The sequence below is a fragment of the Mus musculus genome, chromosome 16 (assembly GCF_000001635.26).
Source record: "Mus musculus strain C57BL/6J chromosome 16, GRCm38.p6 C57BL/6J".
Lineage (NCBI taxonomy): Eukaryota > Metazoa > Chordata > Mammalia > Rodentia > Muridae > Mus > Mus musculus.
The window spans coordinates 38292265-38313392 of NC_000082.6; the positions used below are offsets into that span (position 1 = coordinate 38292265).

At 46.1% G+C, this 21128-nt stretch overlaps 2 protein-coding genes across 10 annotated transcripts in view; both read right to left on the minus strand.

Annotated features, from left to right (window-relative positions):
- Nucleotides 1-2585, minus strand: part of Nr1i2 (nuclear receptor subfamily 1, group I, member 2) — a 46501-nt gene extending 43916 nt beyond the window's left edge. For 4 of the 8 annotated variants that reach the window (XR_384533.4, XM_011245839.3, XM_011245840.3 and 1 more), the window contains exon 1: nt 2254-2575. The gene's annotated coding sequence lies outside the window, so the exon portion shown is untranslated. Of the gene's footprint in view, nt 1-2253 lie in introns of all 8 variants that reach the window. The other 4 variants (NM_001098404.1, NM_010936.3, XM_006521846.4 and 1 more) reach the window with 3 other exon arrangements.
- Nucleotides 2586-5489: 2904 nt separating this feature from the next.
- The window catches only part of Maats1 (MYCBP-associated, testis expressed 1), a 44107-nt gene continuing 28468 nt past the window's right edge, over nt 5490-21128 (minus strand). The window contains exons 11-17 of one of the 2 annotated variants that reach the window (NM_001081025.1): nt 18728-18844; nt 15818-15889; nt 14452-14598; nt 12515-12736; nt 10353-10501; nt 9704-9795; nt 5490-6031 (exon numbers count right to left, since the gene is read on the minus strand). In NM_001081025.1, the coding sequence (NP_001074494.1) occupies nt 5820-6031; nt 9704-9795; nt 10353-10501; nt 12515-12736; nt 14452-14598; nt 15818-15889; nt 18728-18844 (1011 nt within the window). In that variant the 3' untranslated portion in view covers nt 5490-5819. The remainder of the gene's footprint in view (nt 6032-9703; nt 9796-10352; nt 10502-12514; nt 12737-14451; nt 14599-15817; nt 15890-18727; nt 18845-21128) is intronic. The other variant, XM_006522245.3, reaches the window with a different exon arrangement.

Sequence of the window (21128 nt, forward strand, 5' to 3'; positions counted from 1 at the left end):
GGAAAGGTCACCCAGAGACTGTCCCTCCTGGGGATTCATCCCATATGCAGTTACCAAACCCAGACACTGGTGTGGATGCCAAGAAGTGCATGCTGAAAGGAGCCTGATGTGGCTGTCTCCTGAGAGGCCCTGCCAGAGCCTTACAAATACAGAGGTGGATGTTCACAGCCAACCACTGGACTGAGTGCAGGGTCCCCAATAGAGGAGTTAGAGAAAGGACTGAAGGAGTTGAAGGGGTTTGCAACACCATAAGATGAACAGCAATATCAAAAACCAGAATTCCCAGGGCTCCCAGGGACTAAGCTAACAACAAAGGCCCCAGCTGCATATATAACAGAGGACGGCCTTGTCAGGCATCAGTGAGAGGAGAGGTCCTTGGTCCTATGAAGGCTCGATAGATGCCCTAGTGTAGGGGAATCGAGGGTGGGGAGGTGGGAGTGGGTGGGTGGGGAGGTGGGAGTGGGTGGGTGGGGAGGTGGAGGAACACCCTCATAGAAGCAGGGGGAGGGAGAATGGGATAGGGTGTTTCCAGGAGGGAGGGAAACCGGGAAAGGGGATAATATTTGAAATGTAAATAAAGAAAATATCCAATTTTAAAAAGAAGAAAGAAACAAAGGTTGTAAGAAGCAGAAGTAGTGAACATGTACAGGGAAGTCATCAAGCGTGAAGACCTAAGCTCCTTCCCTGGAACCCACATGGTGGAAGGAGAGGATGGACTTCTGCCATTTATCCTCCGACCTCCCACACGCATGCCATGGCAGGTATGCTCGCACATACATACACACTGAATAGATGCTTGTAACAAAAACTTTAAAAATAAACACTTAAATCCTAAAGCAGTTAAACAGGGCAAGGTTCTATGTGGATGGGGAAGATCTCTAAGTCCTGCACGGTGGAAAAATCACATGGCAGTTGGGTTGGTTTGTACGTGAACACAGACATAGATGCAAAGACTGTGGTCTGGTATACACACACCATGCCAGTTGCTTTGGTGGGAGACAGGGACTAGGAGAAGCAGTTAGCTGTATTTACACTGCATTTTACTGAGCATGCAATCAGTCATGAGTCGCTTGACAGTTTAAACAGTGGCCACCTACAAAACCAGTCTAATTGGCTTTGCAGTGGTCGACTGTGTTTATTTCCCAGTCATTTAGCATCAGGCAGATTGCCTGTAGACGAGTCGGCGACATCTTCTATGTAGAACCATTTGCTTCCGCTGTTATGGGGCAAAACCAGCCTCACGACTTTGTGTTTTAGTACGACTTTATTGATTAAAAAAAAAAATAGCTGATGGGCCAGATTTGGCCCATGAGCTATAACTTGGTGATCCCAGTTTAGATTACATTTATTATATAAATAAAGCATTTTTAAGCAAGTATTTTTGTGTATTCAAAAAAGTCTATTAATGAACAGGGTAAGCCAGGCTTCAGAGGCCTTACTTGGAATACTTTAGACTCTGGCCAAGTCATTAGAGACCAAGGATTCCTCTCAGTGTAGATAATTCAGCCACTTTTCATCTGTGTGGTGGTCCTTTGCCTTCCCGGCAGCAATGAAAAACAGTCATGCACGTGCAAGGGACAATGCCACACCTGAAGCACAGAGGGAAGGTTTGGTGGCCTTGAAGGCATCTCCTAAGGTAGCTCCTGGATGTGGAGGAGCCTTAAAGCCATGTCTCTAGCCTGCGCCTCGGGCTGTTGTATGGAGCAGAGATGGGACCTAGGGTACTGAACATAACGGGAATGACTCTGACAAACAGAGTCTAAAGCCGACCACTGTACACGGATATAGTGTGTACTGAGACACCGCTAATGAGAATGTGAGGCCTCGTGACCATCCTGCCGCTGTCTATGTCCCCGGGGGCTGCCAGCACTAACCTGACAAGCTCTGGGAGCCAGTGCTAATAGTTCCTGATTCTCATGGTCTTCAGCAGCGGTGTTTCCTAGGTCAGGGACTCCAACCCTGTCACAGAAGGGGCTCGGCTGCCTATCTAATGCCCGATGTCACATACACAAGGCTTCTGTTGTGATGCTTCCTGGCAACACAAGTGTAGGCCAGGTAGCAGAGCACCTTGGCTCCACAACTGTCTTCATGCTTTGTTTGACCCAGGAAGGAGAAGAGGAGAGAAAAAGGTGTCATTGTCCTCCATACTCCTTCACATTGCTGACCTCCGACCTCATTTGTATCCCCCTCAGCCTTCTGTTCAGAGGCAGAGGGCATCTGACTCTTAGAAAGAGAAAGAAGGAAAGATCATACCTGTCTGGGGGCCACTGCTTTTGTTGGATTTCCCCCTTGGGGTCCACCTTGAAGAATCAGGAACGATGGTTCTGCCCAGAGCTCAGCACACCTGCCGTGGCTACCTGGCTGCACATGGAGATCTCAGCTTAAGTCCTCAGTGTTTCCTATGAGCCAAGGTCAGGCCCCTAGGGAGAGGCTGACCATCCAAGTAGACAAAAGAGCAGTATCTATCCCCGATTCTCACCCTCAGCTAACCTTAGGCTATGTTGTCCACAGGCATAGGAACCATACTTGTTCTTGCCCACAGTACACCCCAGGTCCAATGTAGTAAGGGGCCCCAGTTGGCACTCCCAAGTCCCAAGTCCAGCACCCGAGCTAGCAATGACCAGATTACCGTATTTACTCTTGTTATATCCCCTTCCTATTTTTTTCATAGTTGTCTTCACTGTAAAACATGTAAGGGAGGGGAAGTGTGTTTTAAGTGTTTGCTCTAAGTAATTCTGGGCCAATGTTTGCCTCTCTGAGGGTGATTTTGCCTCTAGAGGTAAAGTGCCTTTGAATCTATAGCTCCTAACACTTTTTTTCCCTAAGTTAATTTCCTGGACAGAAGCAGTTTACGTGAAAGTAAGGAAAAGGCCACACACATGACACTGGCTTGTTGATATGAGAGAGAGGGAGGAAATAGCTTCGAGACAGGTATGACCTTGCAGTTCCAACCACAGGACAGAAAGCTGGCTGGGACTACCAGGAACTGTCTGAGAGTTTTCTCTTCTCTCGGACCCTTCTAGAAGCTTCCTGTCTAGTGGGCTCTGGGGTAGCAGGACATCATCGGGGTGTCCTTGGCCCTGGGGGCTTGCATATCTGGGAAGCCTGACAAGGGACACTTATTTCCACGAGTGGAAGCAGGTCTTTTTTTTTTCTGTACTGAGATGAATGGGCAGGATTCCAGAATGGGCAGGGCACCTCACCAGAAGTCCTGGGGTCACGGGTAAATTATTACAGCTTTTATCATCTCTCGGGGCTCTTCTGGCATACAAAGGTCTCTATTCACCTCTCCTATAAAAATGGCAAGTTATTTACAGCAGAAACAGGGAATCCAGGACAAATGAGGAACTTCCCAAAGGAGAGAAATGCTCTTCGGTTCCTGAGGGATTGTCTGGTCTCTCTTCCTCTGCAGATGCTGTCCTGAGCTCTAGGTGGCATAAGAAGACTGCAGGGCTGCCAGGCATCAACATTTATCTGGGTAGGGCTTTATTTGGAAGCCAGTTTAAACACCCAGTTTGTGGTAGTTACTAAGAACCCCAGACTGGAGGCCCAGAGAGGACCTGAGTCACTCCCACGCATGGCTGGAAAGGAGGAGAAACTGGAGTCCTGACCTCTGCTCAAACTTTCTTCCCCTGCAACCAGCACTAGGAGCTCCTGAACCATCCACCAGAGGCAAGCCTAGGCAGTCAGCGTCCTTGGTCAATTTTATAAAAACATAAACAAAACCATAAATTAAAAAAAAAAAAGAAAAGAAAAAGGAAAACTCAGATAGCCAACTAAATTCATGACACACTAATGGTGCAAGTTCAGGTGAAGCCAAAGGAAGGGAGCAGGGTGGTCCAAGGACCTCCAGGGCACAGAGGTGCCATGGGGTAGACTCAGAGGGGTGATCTCCTCTTTGGTTTTTATTTTTGTTCTGTTGTGGTGGTTGTTTGGGGGGGACATATGCCCTACTTTTCTTTCTGTTCCTGTGATAAATACCATGATCAAAAGCAACTTAGGGGCCGGGTGTGGTGGCACACGCCTTTAATCCTAGCACTCGGGAGGCAGAGGCAGGCGGATTTCTGAGTTCGAGGCCAGCCTGGTCTACAAATGAGTTCCAGGACAGCCAGAGCTACACAGAGAAACCCTGTCCCGAAAAACCAAAAAAAAAAAAAAAAAAAAAAAAAAAAAGCAACTTAGGGGAGGGAAGGTTTATTTAACTTGCTCTTCCAGGACACCATCCATCATTGAGGGAAATCAAATCAGAACTCCAGCAAGGCAAGAACTTGAGGCAGAATCCGTGGAGGAATGCTGCTTACTGGCTTCATCCTCTGGTTTGCTCCTCCTGGGTTACTTGTTTCCCCTGGCTGGCTCCCTCTGGCTTGCTCCCCCTGGCTTGCTCCCTCTGGTTTGTTCAATTTCCCTTGTAATCTTAATATACAATCTGGTTTCTATTCATATCACATATATTTTTCCTCCCCACAATCCCTTTTAAAGTTATCTTCAGAGCTGGTGGGGTAGAACACAAGTTATCTAATAGTGTGTGAGATTGATTTGTAAGTTTTAAATATGTGCAGTTCATCCTCTTTACTCTTACAAAACTCGGGAACAGGCCTGTGTATGAAGAGTAGTTTCCTATTACTGTTAGTTGCTCATTGCTGTGCATCACTGGACAAGACGGGCTCCATTGTGGCGTTTTCATAAGGACTTGAAGTGAATGTATTTTGACCATGATCACTTGCCCCTGAGGAATCCCCTCTCTCTGCACCCTGCTTTCTCTTCTATAATGTGTTCTGTGCAAAATTCGTTTGGAAAAAAACGTGCCATTCAGACCCTGGAGGTCGTTAGCACTGTTTCCGATTCTCTCTGGTTCTCTGGCTTACTGTGAACATTTTTTTTTTTAACAATTTTATTATTCATCGACAAATATCGTATATATCTACCATGGGTCATGCAGGACTTTCCTTTCAATGGACTGACTCTTCAGCTCTCTTCTACTGATAGATACTGTGCAATGGGTCAATTGTGTTACCTAGCAACTAACTACTTCAGGTAAAAATGGCCCCTGATGGGTAAACTGCACCTGTATGGGGAAGACTTGCAAACAACACTCTTAGTGCCCACTGGGGAATCACAGCTGTGAGCCTCTCTCAGTGCAGTTTTATAAGTAGGAATATCTATTTGGGGGGGCCTCTGGAAACTGTGCCCGCAAAATTATTACAGGAGATTCTAACCTCTGGGTTGCAAGGCTTGTACAGCAGGCAGGTCCTGTGCTCACCCAATGTGTTCTGTCTTATATCCTGCTGCCTGTGCCAAATGTGGACTACTCTAACTCTGTGCATACAAACATTTAGTTGAGCCCAACGCCAGTCCCTGGAGTGCACTGCAGACATTTAGGTTGAACCTGACAGTTTCTATGTCACGTTGTGTCTGTGCTGATAAGGAACAATGGTGCTCCAGGATTTACCTTGTCCGCCTCTGAGAAAAAGCTTTACAAACAACGTCCACACATTCCATGATGCTTTATTTGTGATGGAGTACATTATAGGCTAAAATGACCTCCCCCCAAATAACCAATAGTCTTATTTTTTAGATTGCAAGAGTTAAGTTTCAATAGAGCCAACTCTAACTGTCTAATAAACTCAACGATAGGTACCCTAACCTAGATGAGGTGAGCCAGTTTTAGTGAAAGTGCTTCGTTTTCATTGTGTTGTTGTTGTTCTGTTTTAACAACAGACAGTCCGCTCATGCCACACTTGGTTGAAGTAGTGCCCAAGGCTGAATGGAGCTGCTTCCCCTCCTCCAAGACTTCCTTCCGGGTGGAAAGGTAGACTCACCTAGCCTTCTCCCTCATCCTGAGTAGGTTTTATAGTTGATGTTTTAGAGACTGAGACAGTTGGCACCTCAGAGTCTAGGCTCTCAGCCTCCTCCTCTAGCTCAAAGTCCTCTGACTGCAGTTCCTTATAGACTTGCTCCTCCAGCATCGTTTCGGTGTTGCTGTGAATGATCTCATGGGCTGCCAGGATGTGCTTCCGCTGCGCATTCCTCACTGGACCAAAGCAAGAGAGGACCTTTTAATTTCCTGCTTGAAACCATCCCTCAGTGAGTGTTTATAAGAGAGGAGTAAGTGGGGGAAGAACCCCGTAAATTTCTAAAACGCACATTTTCTGCTTTGGGCTAACACTGTACTCAATAAAAATGACTCGCGGTGTGTTTTAGAAGGACACTCTTAGAAGTAGAGCAGACCTTTTAAATCTCAAGTGTTCTTCCACTGAAGGCTTGGTCACCGGCTGTGGCACTACTGAGAGATAATTGGGTCATCAAGGTTCTGGTTTCACCAACGAGTTAATCCAAATGCCAAATCTAACTTGGCACAGGTTCGTTGGATTGTATGGACTTTGGATCTGGTTAACTTTGGTGTGCAATGTTTTGGATTTTAAAAAGCTTTCTTAGGATAATAAAATTCACAAAACAAAGACTCCATTGATGAGTCTTGGTTGTGTGGACTGAGAGGAAGTGCCCTGCAGCGTGCTGCTGAAGGGCACCTCTTGGCTCTGGACCACTCCTTTCTCGTTCTCAGAGAGCAGGATGTACATGTACGTCCACAGCTCCACTCTTCTGTCCTTGTTCTGCCTCACCACAGCCCGGAAGCAACAGATTCACTGCCGATGGTGAAAATACGTAAGACTGTGAGCTTAGAAGGCGGTCCTGAGTGCAAACCCTAGGAACATATATCACCAAGCCTTAGGACAGACAGACAGACAGACAGCAAGTGCTGCAGCCCTTGGAAAGGACAGGCATTCATGTTGATAAGGACAGTGACATCAGCAATCTGCATTTGTCCTTAAATGGTGGTAGAGACTGTTTTAAGCAATTGATATGTGGGCCCTTATTTAATTCAACCACAATCATAAGAGAGACTATCATTAAGAGCCTCACTTTCAGAAGGAGACGCACACAAAGGAATTATCAGATCATTTCTTCTAAACCATACGGCTACAGTTAAGGACAGTAAGATGTACCAGAAACTAGGCATGGTGGCACATGCCTGTAAGCCCAGCACTTAAGAGGCTAAGGCAGGAAGATTGCTAGTTCAGGGCCAGCCCGGGCTACGTAATATATGAGACCTTATCACCAAAGGAAAAATAAAAACTACTATGTATTCCTTACTCTTCAGATATTGATAACTTTACATAGGGAAGCTTACATAGCAGGGCACTCCACTTTGCAGTAATATGGTTGAACAAACAGGGGCTTTGAGGCCACATCTGTCAGGACTCAACCCTGCAAGTCATCTGTTTCCAACCACTAATTTCCTTTACATAAAAATGAGAACACACTTATAGCTCTTATACGAGATTAAGATAATGTGCAGTTTCTAATGCTTAATGTACTGCCTTGAACTTGGCATGCACTGTAAGAAAACTGGGCTAGGGAGAAGGCTCAGCAAGGACCATGGGACCCACGTTTGCTGCCTTGCACACATGTCAGGCAGGTAGTTTACAATCACCTGCAACCTCAGCTCCAGAAGATCTGATACCTTCTTCTTGCTTCTGTACACACACACACACACACACACACACACACACACACACACACACATGGTGGAGGGGAGAGACAGACAAAATACAATAAATCTTTATTAAAAAATAAGATCATTTCAAATGACCTATAATTATGTCTTAGACTTGGGTAAAGCATATGTGTAAAACACATGGTTCTCTTATTTGAAAAGGAGAAACAAAGCCAGGTATGGCGGTGCACACTTTTAATCACACCTATCAGGAGGCACAGGCAGGTGGATCTCGGTGAGTTTGAAACCAGCCTGGTCTACATTAAGTGTTCCAGGATAGCAAGAGCTGCATAAAAAGTCTTAGAGAAGGGGTGGGGGAAGAAAGAGAGAGAGAGAGAGAGAGAGAGAGAGAGAGAGAGAGAGAGAGAGAGACAGTCAGAAAAAGAAGCGAAGCAAAGGATCCAAGTGTTCATTCTCTGTATAGATGTAGAAGTAACCAAACATAAATATAAAGAAATCAGTATTACGTGAAAAAGCTGAGGACCAGCGCACTGACATTTCTCCCCTGGGTCTCCAACATTCAATATCCCCCAACTCCAAATCCTTCTCCTTAGGCCCTCAAGGAGATTTGAGAAAGACTTTTTTTTCTTAATTATTTCATCTTTTAAATTTTTATATGTATATGTTGTAGGTAGTGCTCATAAATGCAGGTGCCCTCAAAGGCCAGAAGTATCAAATCCCCCAGAGATGGAGTTACAGACGGTTGTGAGCCACCCAACCTGGGTGCTGGGGACCAAATTTGGGTCCTCTAATCCTGCTGTTGGCAGGGAATTTCAGTCTGGTAAGTATTTGGCTCATTCTTCCATCCCATCTCTTTCAATTCCCTCAGGAAAGATGGCTCTGAAGAAGGCTGACCTAACTTTGGACCCGGAAAAAGAAAGGGCTTGCTGTTTTCTCAAGGATCTTGAAAACATAGTGGCCCTAATTTACACCATAACATATATTTCTTGATCTGAGTGTTTAGCCTGTCACTGTGGACACTGCAATACCCCAATGGCAACAGCACAGCAATTGTCTGTGTGGCAATTAGGTAGGACCCGTGAAAACCTAAAACACGAATATTCTGCTTGCCGACACTTACACTGCTGGGAATCTCAGGGTCATGGCCAGGAAGTGTGTAAATATACTGACCACATGAACTCAGAATTTACACCTTGACACTGGAAACAGATGAAATGCTGAGTGCTAGAAGGTGGCTGCTTTAAAATTAGATTACCATGTGTAGGAAAAATATCAGCATCCTTTGACCTAATGCATTGGGGTCCACTTAGCCCTTTGTCCCTAACGAAGCAAATCTTGCACTTTTCTGCTTCGGTTTCTCCAGAAGTTTCTACAAGCTAAAGGCTTGTGGGTCACTGTCCAGAGTCCTGTCCTGATGACATCCCTCCCTGGGGTCAGACCTGGCTCTGCAACAGTTTGAAGATTCCAGAAAAATCTTTTAATTTTTTAAATTTTATTTTTATTATTTTAACTATGTGTATGTGAGTGTGTGTGTGTGTGTGTGTGGGGGTGGTGTCCACAGGAATGCAAATGCCCACAGAAGTCAGAGGTCAGAGGTCACAGTTCAGACATGCCAGATCCCCCTGGAGCTGGCTTCACAGGCAGCTGTAAGACACCTGATATGGGCACTGGGAATTGAACTCAGGTCCTCAGGAAGAGCAGTGTGTGCTCTTACCCACTGTGTCGATCACTGTGTTGATCCCCAAATGTATTTTGCGTTTTGATACATATTCTTTCCTTTTCTATTGACTAAAAGTACCATTATTAAAAAAAAAATGCCATTTTCGACAAAGGATAAATAGAAACTGTTGTACTGAGATGACGCTCTAGCAGAAGCACTGTTAGTGACTCAGGAAATGGCCAAATGTCCTTAGACTCTCAGGGTGTCCCTGCTTTTCAGTACCCACTGTTTCTGTGCCCACTCAGCAGAAGGAGGGAACTTGAGGATGTCCTCTTATAAAAGGTAAAGCTTGGTGTTCTGACTGTTACTGGAGCCAATCCTGCCTCTGCAGCCAAGCAGCAAGAAGGGAGAGAAACAAGCTCTGAAGCCAGACCAGGGCTTCTTCAGAAATCCCCACACCTTGGTTTGGAGATACAGCAGGGAAGAGAGCCTAAGGGGGTGGGGTTGGGGGTGGGGGTGGGGCTTACCTTTCTCTTTGACAAAGTCTTTTTGTACCTCTGGGATGAGAAAACTGTAAACCAGCTCTGCAACAATCTCCTCTGACTGAAGGTAGGTTCGGCTGGCAAACAAGCAAAGGTACACATAAACGAAGGAACTCCTCACTGTTTCCCTGCTTGGGCAGCTGATGGGCACCGATGCCCACATGGCCGCCGTGAGCCACGTGAATGCCGTGATCTGACACAGTATATTCCTGGAGAGCTTGTTTGACTTCCTAAAAAATTAGAATCTGATCCTATCCAGCCTCCTACGAAGCACATGTTAAAAATTTAGCCAAGTGCTTAGAAGTCTAAAGCCTCGGGATTAAGTCCAAATAATGTCAAACACATCCATCCATCCACTTTGCTTTTATGCTCTGGGCACTGTAATGATGCATGGGATGGAAATAAGTCCAAGGATGGAGGAAAACGGGGAAGTCAAGCCCTAAGCTCCTACCAGGAAGGGAAGAGGAACGCTGAGTTCCAGCATAAAGAGTGATGTTAGTGAGACAATGGATGTCAAACATGGCTTGCAGACTGTTGGTGGGGCCCTAAGTGCCTGAAAAATCACAACTGAATAACAGTGGCTACGACGTCATCTATGACATCATCTATTTCCGTCTCCCCTCACGATGCGTACCGGTTCTCCATTTCATAAGCGATGTTGTTGATCTCCTCAGCGATCTTCTCGATTTCTTTTCTGGCTTGTTCCTCTGCAGTTCTCTCCTCGGTGTTCAGTATGATGTCTTCCAGGTAGGAGGTTACCGTACTTTGGTGAACTTTAATCACCTGCAAAAATAAAAATAGTACTTGGGGACTTCTCCTGTAAATGAGATGAAAGCTCATTTAAGTCACCAGCCGAGTCTATTTCTCATCCAACTGCCTAGGCTTTCTAGGCGGCCCAGGCACGAGACATAAACTCGGGGCTGCAGAGCAGGTGGCCTGGAGGGTTCCAGGTCACTCACGGGTTTGCCGCATTGTCGTAATGACTCTTGATTTCTTTTTTTTTTTTTGGAGATTTCTTTTTTTAAATATTTATTTATTATATGTAAGTACACTGTAGCTGTCTTCAGACACTCCAGAAGAAAGCATCAGATTTCGTTATGGATGGTTGTGAGCCACCATGTGGTTGCTGGGATTTGAACTCAGGACCTTTGGAAGAGCAGTCGGTGCTCTTAACCGCTGAGCCATCTCACCAGCCCAAGGAGATTTCTTGATATCATGAGATAGAATTCAGAGGGTTGGGGGAGGGGGTAAGTGATCAAACTCATGTGCAATATGAATCAGTATCCATACAGCTGCTGCTAGTGCCTGAGAAGGCCACTAGGTCCTTCCTGACCACAGCCTGTTTCCACTTTCATGATGGTCCTTATTGATCTTTAGGCTTTTGCTAATTATGTAACCTCGGGCTCGCTCTCACTCTCTCTCTCTCTCTCTCTCTCTCTGTGTACGTGTGTGTGTGTGTCTGTCTCTTGTGTGTGTGTGTGTGTCTCTGTCTCTTTGTGTCTGTGTGTGTCTGTGTGTATGTGTGTGTGTGTCTGTCTCGCTCTCTCTCTCTCTCTCTCTCACTCTCTCTGTGTGTCTCTCTCTGTGTGTCTGTGTGTATGTGTGTGTGTCTGTCTGTCTGTCTGTCTGCCTCTCTCTCTGTATGTGTGTGTCTGTGTGTGTGTCTCTCTTTCTCTCTGACACACACACACACACACACACACGCACAGAGTACCATGAGCATCAACTGTTAATCTCTGTATATACGTATTTTGTGTACATGTATATGCCTCAACAAATTGCGGGTCTCCTAGAGGCAAATTCATTTTTATGTCTAAATATTTCTTTAAATCTGAGATAAGACCTGTTTCTTAGAGGGCCCGTCAGGCAACCTAAGTGTGCAATACTTATTCTTCATGTACCTTCAACTCCAATATCAACCTCGAACCCCTCGCCTTCCTGATGTTAGCATCTTGGTGGCAGTTCAATATGTTACCAACCAAGACACTCGTTGAATGTCAAATGTGTGCAGGGCCTGTGCTGATGTTGCAGAGAGCACAATGTGATTGCGCAGTATGCTTGCTCTCATGAAGCTCAGCATTTAGTCAGGAAGCAAGCTACAAAGACATGGAACATCAGATACCTGAGTTGTATAATAGAGATGAGGTCAGCTTAATATGGACCATGTATATATGTGTATATGTATATGTATATATGTGTGTGTATACATAAAATGACATATGTACTTACACATAAATGGTCCTTAAATCAGGCCCAAAACCCTTAACCCTTTTGTGTCACTGAAATTTCTCCCTCTCCCACTTGGCCACCCCAAACCAGGTTTCAGTTATATTCTTGATTATGCTCCTACCCCTGAACATTCATCATTCTCTCCACTTACCTACCTCAGAAAAGAGGAGTCACAGCCTCAGGTTGTATAAGCCCTAGGCTAGTCCCCGTTCTCCAGCTCACCCCGTGTCTGCCTCCGGCCGCAACTCCTTAAAGAGGACCTAGTTCTTGGCCTCATTTGCTCCCTTCAAGGAATCTTGAATCCTAGAACTACATACACTTCTATGTCATTTAAATTGCAGGAGAGGAGAGCTGCGTCTGTGTTTTCCCTAGAGTATCCCTAGAGCCTCTGCACTTCCTAGTTAGGAGTGGAAACTCTGCATATTTGCAAAATCAAGCGAAACACAAAACCCACAAACCCCATTTTATGTCATGAAATGTCTGTGTGAAATCATACAGTCTGGCACATCTTTGGTCACATCTGGCTGCCTCTGGGGAGTTTACATCTGCCCAGCTGCCCTTGCTTGCCTCCTTGAATATCATGTCCTCTTGCTGCAGGCGCTTTTGCTCCACCTGGCGCCGACCGCTCTCTTCTGCCTCCCGCATGCGCCGTTGGCGCTCAGCCAGCATGGCGAAGGCGTGGATCCTCCTCTCCTCCTGCAACCTCACCAGCTCTTTGGACAGGAAGTCGAACATATCCGCCAGCACTCTTCCTTCCAGGTCACCCAAGTGGTTTTCAATCACTGACAACTGAAAAACAATAAAAAAAAGACTCTAAGGATAGGCTCCACTCAGAATGGTGGCCATTAAGGGTCGGATGACTCAAAACGACCAAGCAAGGTCATTGTCAGAACAGCCTTAACCGGAAATGCTATGACCCAATGGCCCCACCCTGGGGCACTTACTGGGCTATGTAATACAAACTTAGATCTGAGGAAGCAGATTGCCTAGCCTGTCCCTGATGGATCACAGCCCTCGGGTTACAAATATGACCTAGTGAAAATTTCTTTTTTTTTTTTTTTTTTTTTTTTTTAGCAACACACTGCCATTTCTAAAAATTGTATGTGGGAGGTGAGACATGAAAGAAAACAAGAGGCTTCTTATGAAAGGTAATATTGTATTCAATTTAATAAAATGGAATTTCCTAGAAATTCACTCATGACAACTTTTAATTTTTAAATGTCTAGTTCTTTCCTACAAGCTTGAAGGACTTTCAAACATTGAATAGCATGAAAGTGGAAAGCCTCGGTACTTTTTAGACTTCTAATAAGTTCAAAGGTATTAACAATCATCTTTAAAAACACCGCAGGATAAAGCTTAAAAGTCCATGCACCACTGAGGTAAAATAAGGGACCCGCGGAGCGCTCAGCCAGGAGTACGCCACTGACGTGTGGGTATCCGTGCCCTGGCTCTCACAGAAGAGTGTTTAAGGTGGCTTATCTGCTCCTCTCCCTCTTCTGGAGCAAAAGGGAAAGTCTCCCTTCTTCCCGCCATGATGGCTCTGCTCAGAGCCCCCTCTGATTTGTGTCTAAAGGAAAGGGATATTTCCAGGTCACAGGGGTAATGACGCTGGCTGAGACTGTCTGCCAGGGGTAGTTGTTAGCTCAGCTCCCTCACACACACATCCTTTCCAGCCCTCGAGTTCAATGTCCTTTTCGACAGTGACCACTAAAAAGGGTGACGCTAGGGCTTGTCGCTACTCTTTCATGCATCAAGAGTGATGCTGATATCCGAGAGGGTGGATTCTTTCCCTGTCTCCATGGATCTAAACGCTCTCACTTCCTAAACTGCTAACCTAAGATCCATGCACATCTGCTTGCTCATGCCCTTGTTCCTTTCTAGGAAACGTAGCCAGGCATGCTCAGGCAGTGCTTAGCAGCCATCACGGCCACAGCCGTTACCATTCCTTCATCCCAAAATGGAGGAGCTGTGTGTCCTGAACAGTTCCCCACAGAAACGGCTGAAGGTAAAAAGACCAGCCTTCCTATGTGTGTGGAATGCTCTTCTCCCTCACCCCCCTGCCCTGAGAACCTCCCTAGGACTGAAGTTGAACAGTCTTTGGTGGGGTGACAGTATTTCCCAATAACCCTTCCCATCTTGCTTAGCAGACAGTGACTATCTACTCCATAGGTGCCTTCACTCTGTGTGCCTCAAAGAGCCAAGGAGAGAATTTTTCCGATCTTACCTTGGGCCTACTGCTCTCACCACCACTGCTCAATCGCTTGTTTCTTTGTTTTGTTTTGTTTTGTTTTGTTTTTTAAGTAAAGCGGAAGAGCTCCGGTTCCACTCAGCTGGGGGCCACCTCTATTCATATTTTGGGCTGCCCAGAATGCTGTGCGCCTGGCTGTAGAATAATTTTTATAATCTTTTCATCTATCATTATTCCAGTGCTGTAATAACAGTAACCACCCTCGAGGGGGCGCACCGCAAGTCGGGAAGGGCGCAAAGGGCGCAAAGGGCAGAACCTTGTCCTCATGCAGGTTCCTTTGCCGCTGCAGAGCCAGGGTCACTTGCTTCTCTGCTTTCTTCACTAGCTTGTCATCCTCTTGCAGGGCATGGCTGGTGCGCAACTCCAGGATCAACTCCAGCCGCTTCTCCTTGCCCTCAAACATCTGCAACAAAGCAAATTCCCAAAAGATCGGCCTGTTATCATGTGCCAAGCCTGCGAGGGCCACGCAGTGAGCTTGGAGACATGTGTGAGCGAGTTCCACGCCCTCTGCTTGCCAGTTCACCAGCGCGAACCCACTCCCTTGAGCACTCTGTGCAGGGATGCTGGTGTACATGAGGGTCCCCTCCTCCTCCCTCTGCCCTCCCCACCCCTTCCTCCCCTCTCTCTGTGTGTTTGGGTATGGATGTGTGGATGTGTGCTTTCAGTGTGCTGCTTTCTGCATCGGACACAGACAAGGTAGTAACTACAGGGTCATGTTAAGGAACTAGAGTCCTCCACTCAATTACTGTGCCCCCTTTAAAAAAAAAAAAAAAAACTTTTAACCTGAGATGGCAGTATTTGACAGTATTTGAGGCCAGTTTGCTTTTTCAAGGAATGTGCCTCCTGCCTCATAGTACACAATGGGCTGTCTGAAGGGCACTGCCTGATTCACAGCGCTGAGCTCAGGTGCTCGCCAGCTGCCCTGGACTTGTCAGGTCTGAGTCTCAGCCCTGGGGAGGGAGACCCATGAAAGAGGGCTTTATAGGGTGTGAGCGCCGCAGCAGCAGAGATCATCCCACCAAAGCTTGTAAAGTCAGGAGCAGCACAAGGCCTGCTGGTTGTTAGGGGAACACCCCTCAGACTCAAATTACTTCCCGATAAAATGAGATTCCTAGTAAGAAAGAAAAAGAAAAGAAAAAAGAACCCCAGAGGATACACACAGGATATAATGAGGGCACATGGCAGGAGGTCAGAGCTGTTGTTACTTAGTGTTTATAAAACAGATATTGCTCACTCTATGCAAACTCAAATAACTGTTTTAAAACTTAGTAGAAATTTAGGGAATCCCTCTCGGTTTATAACGCTCTAAGAGTCAAACACCAGATGAGCAGCAAGTCTGGGGACTTAGCAGCTCCCCAGTTCGGTTTGTGCAGGCTGAGTTACAGCTGTGGCCCCCAGCAAGCAGGTGCTTCCTCTTTTCTTACCCTTGTGTGGCCCAGATGGACAATGATGGGAGGTGGGGGGAAGGTCGGGAGGGGGAAATTAATTAAATTAATTCTATAATACATCGAAACAGGGGAGCAAGGTACAGGAAGGAATTCGCCCATGCAGCAAGCACAGACACGGTTTCCATTGTTTCCTCTCAGGGGAGAAGTGCTGGCCCAGTGGTCAGACCTACGCACCATGTTCTGCACGACTCTGCCCCGGAGTAGCTTCTGCAAGTAGATCACAGCCATTTCTATTTCTCCTTCTTCCTACAGAGACAGAGAGGGGAGCAGCCTGAGAACAGCAGCAGCCCGGGCAGCAAACAGTTTTTGAAGATTTCAAGCATAAGGCTGCGGTAGACGCCAAAAGAATTAAAAGAGGGGAAGATGGAGGCTCTGCTCTCCTCGAACACACCGTGTCTTAAGGGTTACCTACTGCATCATTAAAATTCATCATTCTTAGTTTATGAATAATACATCACTAATGAGAGTCTAAAAGAAAGGAGCCATAGCATTGCTAGGCTAACTGTCCGCGTGGAGCCCCTTCCAGCAGAATCGTTCTGCATCCACAAGTATAGCTAATAATGTCCTCTAGCGATGAGACTTTCATGTTCGCTTATGAGCAGTGAAGAAAGCAGGTAGACTCGGGGGAGGCTTTTCACATGAGTTAGCTACACTGGCAAAATCAGAATACAGAGGCTAAGAGTCACCATCTGCAAAACTTGACTGAAATAAACGTGTCAGCATGAAAAGAGCCAGAGACCTCAGCGTGCTCAGCCCTAAACGGGGCAACTCTACCATTCCACTCCTCCAAAGGTTCAGAGATTATTGTAGAGGAGGGGACAGAAAGAGAGTAAAAGACAGAGGTGGCAGGTGACTATAAGTAAACGGTATTTTCTGGGTGTTGACGGTACCATTGCCCACACAAACTCACAATGGGTGTGTTACTGCACACTAGAGACCTGCACAAGATCAAGCCCACAAAAATCCCTGGATGCATGGGGCGCGGGCTCATGAAATCTCACCTCTAGCTGATGAGCTACTAGCAGTTGATTGTGGTAGGGGAGGGAAGACAGATCTCTTCGGGAATGCAACCCTGAGAGGTTACCCATGCTCCAGTACATGGCCATGTGCCTTTATACAACCCACAAAATATCAGTGGGGTTTTAAAAGAGCACGTGAATACTATTCAGCTCTTAAAAACGAGGGCATTACGGATTTTGCCGGCAAATGGATGGAACTAGAAAATATCATCCTGAGTGAGGTAACCCAGACCCAAAAGGACATGCATGATAGGAGCCTAGCATGTCTGTCCTCTGAGAGGCTCTGCCAGCAGCTGACTGAGACAAATGCAGATATTTACAGCCAACCATTGGACTAAGCCCAGGGACCCATATAGAAGAGTTAGGGGAAGGACTGAAGGAACTAAAGGGGATGGCAACCTCATAGGAAGACCAATAGTGTCAACTAACCTGGACCCCTGGGAGCTCCCAGAGACTAAACCACCAACCAAAGAGCATACACCAGCTGTTCTGAGACCCCAGGCACATAGATAGCAGAGGACTGACTGGCTTGTCTGGCCTCAGTGGAAGAGAATGGACCAAATCCTATAGAGACTTGATGGCCCAGAGAAGGGGAATCCCCTGGGCAAAGCACCCTCTCAGAGGGAAAGAGGTGAGGGGATGGGGTAAAGAACTCTGGGAGGGGGGAACTGGGAGGGGGAGCAACATTTAGGATATAAATAATTAATTTTTTAAAAGAGCACATGTGCTGGGCAGTGGTGGCTCATGCCTTTAATCCCAGCACCCTCGAGGCAGAGGCAGGTGGATTTCTGAGTTTGAGGCCAGCCTGGTCTACAGAGTGAGTTCCAGGACAGCCAGGGCTACACAGAGAAACCCTGTCTCGAAAAACAAAAACAAAAACAAAAACAAAAAACCAAAAAACAAACAAACAAACAAAAAGCACATGAAACTGGATGGAATTTATGGTGGAGGAGAATAAGGAAGGACTTAGGCAGAGAGAATGAGAGTCCTGTTCAAAAGACGTTGTCTTCTTGTATAAAATGTGTGTGCATCAAAAGAAATAAACCTGGAAATCCCATTAAGGCTTCTCAATGTAAAGGCGATCAGCAGGGCAGTGGGGGAGCTGACGTCTGACAGACAAGGAATAACCAACCCTGTGAGCAGAGTCTGGAGAGGGAGCCTTTCTTGGCCCAGTAGTGGAGAGCCAGCTAGTCAGTGTCCCTTCAGAGTCCCCCAAAGAAAGCTACAGACTTTAGAGGCTCTCACTCACCTGCTGCATCCCTCCTCTGAGACTACACTGAAGTCACCTGTGATCCTGTTGCCCTGGCCTCCCTCCCCCGTGCTGAAGTTACAGGGACTTGCCACCATACCCTGTCAGGCCTGCCTCCTTCTCCATCTCTCCTCTCTCCTTCACCTCCTGTTTCCCCCTCCTCTCTCCCCTCCTCCTCCTCTTCATCCTCCTCATCCTCCTCCTCCTCTTCGTCCTCCTCCTTCTTCTTCCTCTCTCTCTCTCTCTCTCTCTCTCTCTCTCTCTCTCTCTGCCCTTTTGTTTTTTTCCTTTTTTGACGTACACGAAAATTACCTTCTAGTAACTACTTTTCCTTCTTTGTATTTTTATTTTTGAAAGGACTGGGTTTGGATATCTCTTAGATTGAATTTGTATGCCTTAGATGTTTGACACATGCAAAGTAAGAGAGAACTGGGGTGGGGGGTGGGGGGTGGGGGGTGGGGGGTGGAGAGACCGTTTAAGAGCACTGGCTGCTCTCCTGAAGGACTGGAGTTCCATCCCCAGCACCCACATTGTAGCTTACAGCTCTCTGTAACTCCGGATCCAGGGGAATCCAACACCCTCTTTCGATCTCCATGGGTCAATGCATGCATGTTGTGCACAGACACAAGTGCTGACAAAATACCCAGATACGTAAAGCAGAAGAAATAGAACTCGAAAGAAATTTAAAAGAGAAGGAACTGATTTTAGATCAGAGCTTGACTGTTAGCTCGTATTTGTTTTCTACCCAAACTACCCTAAGCATGAGCCAACTGAAGTCCTTGTACGTAGTGTTTCAAAGAAAAGCTTCAGACTTACATAGGAAGTCATTTCCAAGGAGGGGGTTGGAAGCCGAGCCTGAGAGATGGGATTTTTTTGCAGGAATCGCAGAGATTTCGTTCCTTCTAGACCTTTATTCTTCTTATCCACTAGTGCCTGAAATAAATACCAACTGATGTCATCTTGTTCTCTCCAGTGCCAGATCTAGACTGTGTATCTGAATATCAGAGTCTCTAAGCCTATATTCAAGCTTAGCCAAGCAGTTCTAGCTGGTGTATTTATATTCACACAGTGTGCTATCACACTCTTAGGAATACATTAACCACTAAACAAATACAGTGTCTATTTTCAAATAGATATTAGTTGATGTTATGCTATGTGCGTGTGTACATGTATGAGTGCACATGTATGCACTATGTGTGTGCTTCAGAGGCCAGGAGCAGGAGTCGGGTCACCTGGAACTGGAGTTGCAGGTGATTGTGAGCACCATATAGGTGCTGGGAACTGAACCTTGGTCCTCAGCAAACCAAACCTGGGTCCTTTGCAAGAGCTCTACACTCTCTTAGTTGCTGAGTCATCTCTCCAGCCCCGACCAGGTTTTGTATGAATTTCCATTAAGGATCTCTGGGATTTTGGGATTTTTTTTTTAAGAGGGTTCTGTTCTATGTGCACGTACACATAAGCCCAGGCACCGCTTTCATAGGTCACTTATTGTTTTCAAAAAATATCAAAGATCGGAGATTCTCCTGTGTAGAGGGTGGGTCAATAAATGCACATTAGACAACACTTGTCTCTAAGTGGAGAGGGGCCTTGCCTTTTGCCTGGAAGTATGTGAATTAAAAAATATCAGTTAACTCATTTCCAGGTGATAGGGTATGTGCAGTTTTGTATTTTTACAGGTCCCCTCCCTCCTTTTATATCCCCCAATCCCCATCAAAATCATACATAAGGTTTATTTCAGCAATTCAGTCTTAGCATCAGGGAAATTCTTTAAATTTAAAAGCACCAGGGGTTCTTGTGTTTGTGATTTAAAGCCTATACCTCGGTTAATTTTTGTCATAAGAGGATTTTTTTATTATATTTCTTCATAAGAACACAAGCAAGTGACGTTTAAAGAAAAGCACAGCACTAACAGTTGAAGCTTGTTAAAAGTGTACAAAGTGGGCGGGAGAAATGGCTCAGTGGTTAAGAGCACTGGCTGCTCTTCCAGAGGTTCTGAGTTCAATTCCCAGGTGGCTCACAACCATCTGTAATGGGATATGATGCTCTCTTCTGGTGTGTCTGAAGACAGCTACAGTGTACTCATATACATAAAGAAGTGTACAAAGTGTGAGTGATATTTAGCACCTCCTAACTGTGGTGGTAAGGGAACCTCTGAGTTCATGTGAAACAAAACCAGCAGGGGCTGCTGCCAGCTCTGGGAAGCCAGGACTCAGGGAAAGCAGTGAAGACACAGTGGTGGTGGTGGTGGTGGGGGGGGGGAGGGTGGATACTAATATGCCAACAGCTGGGGAGCCCAGAGACACACCACAAGAAACCATGGGGAAATGGGAGTGTGTATGTACAGCTGAAATAGACATGTCATTTATGTAAGAAAATTTGGCAATATCCATCAAAATGATAGATGCGCACATGTTGTGTGGACCGGCAATTCTGTGTCTGAGAACATCATATGTGTTCACCCATATACAAAATGGTGGAGACAAAAGTCACTGAAGCACTGAGCTCAATGCTAATAATTCAAAAACAACCTAAATATCTACTATGGTGGGGCATACAAGAATCCATCATTGACGAGTATGTAAAACACAGTAATATTGACACAATAGACACTCAGTAAGAAGCAAGAGCAGAAGAGTATATTTTATATATTTATAACTTATGTGAGCAAGTTTAGGGCAGAGCTGCAGCTTAATGATAGGTGTTGGTCTGGCGTGCTTGGCGGCCTGAGTTCAGTGCCCAGCATCAGAAAGAAGAAAGTTTTAAGCGCTGCCTTATGGGAGCTGGGGAAGTGGCTGGGTCAGTGAGGTGGTTCCCAACCAAGTGTGAGGACCTGAGTCAGATGTTAGACATCAAAGAATCTACTTAAGAAGCCACAAGAAGCAGTGCATACCTGTAATCCTAACCCTGGGGCTGGGGGTGGGGTGGGGGGGAGGGAGGATCCCTGGGGCTTGATAGCCAGCCATGTAAATCAGCAATCTACAGGTCAGTGAAGGACAGTCTCTCAACATAGAATAAGGTGGTAGGTGAGCAATTGAGAAAGACACCCAACATTTACCTCTGGCCGACACACACACACACACACACACACACACACACACACACACTTACACTTTATTTTTTTTTAAAAATCCAATGAAACTGGGCATGGTGGTTTGCTCTCTCCTGGAAACTCAGTACTTGGGAGGCCAAAGCAGGAGAGTCACGAATCCCAAGCTAG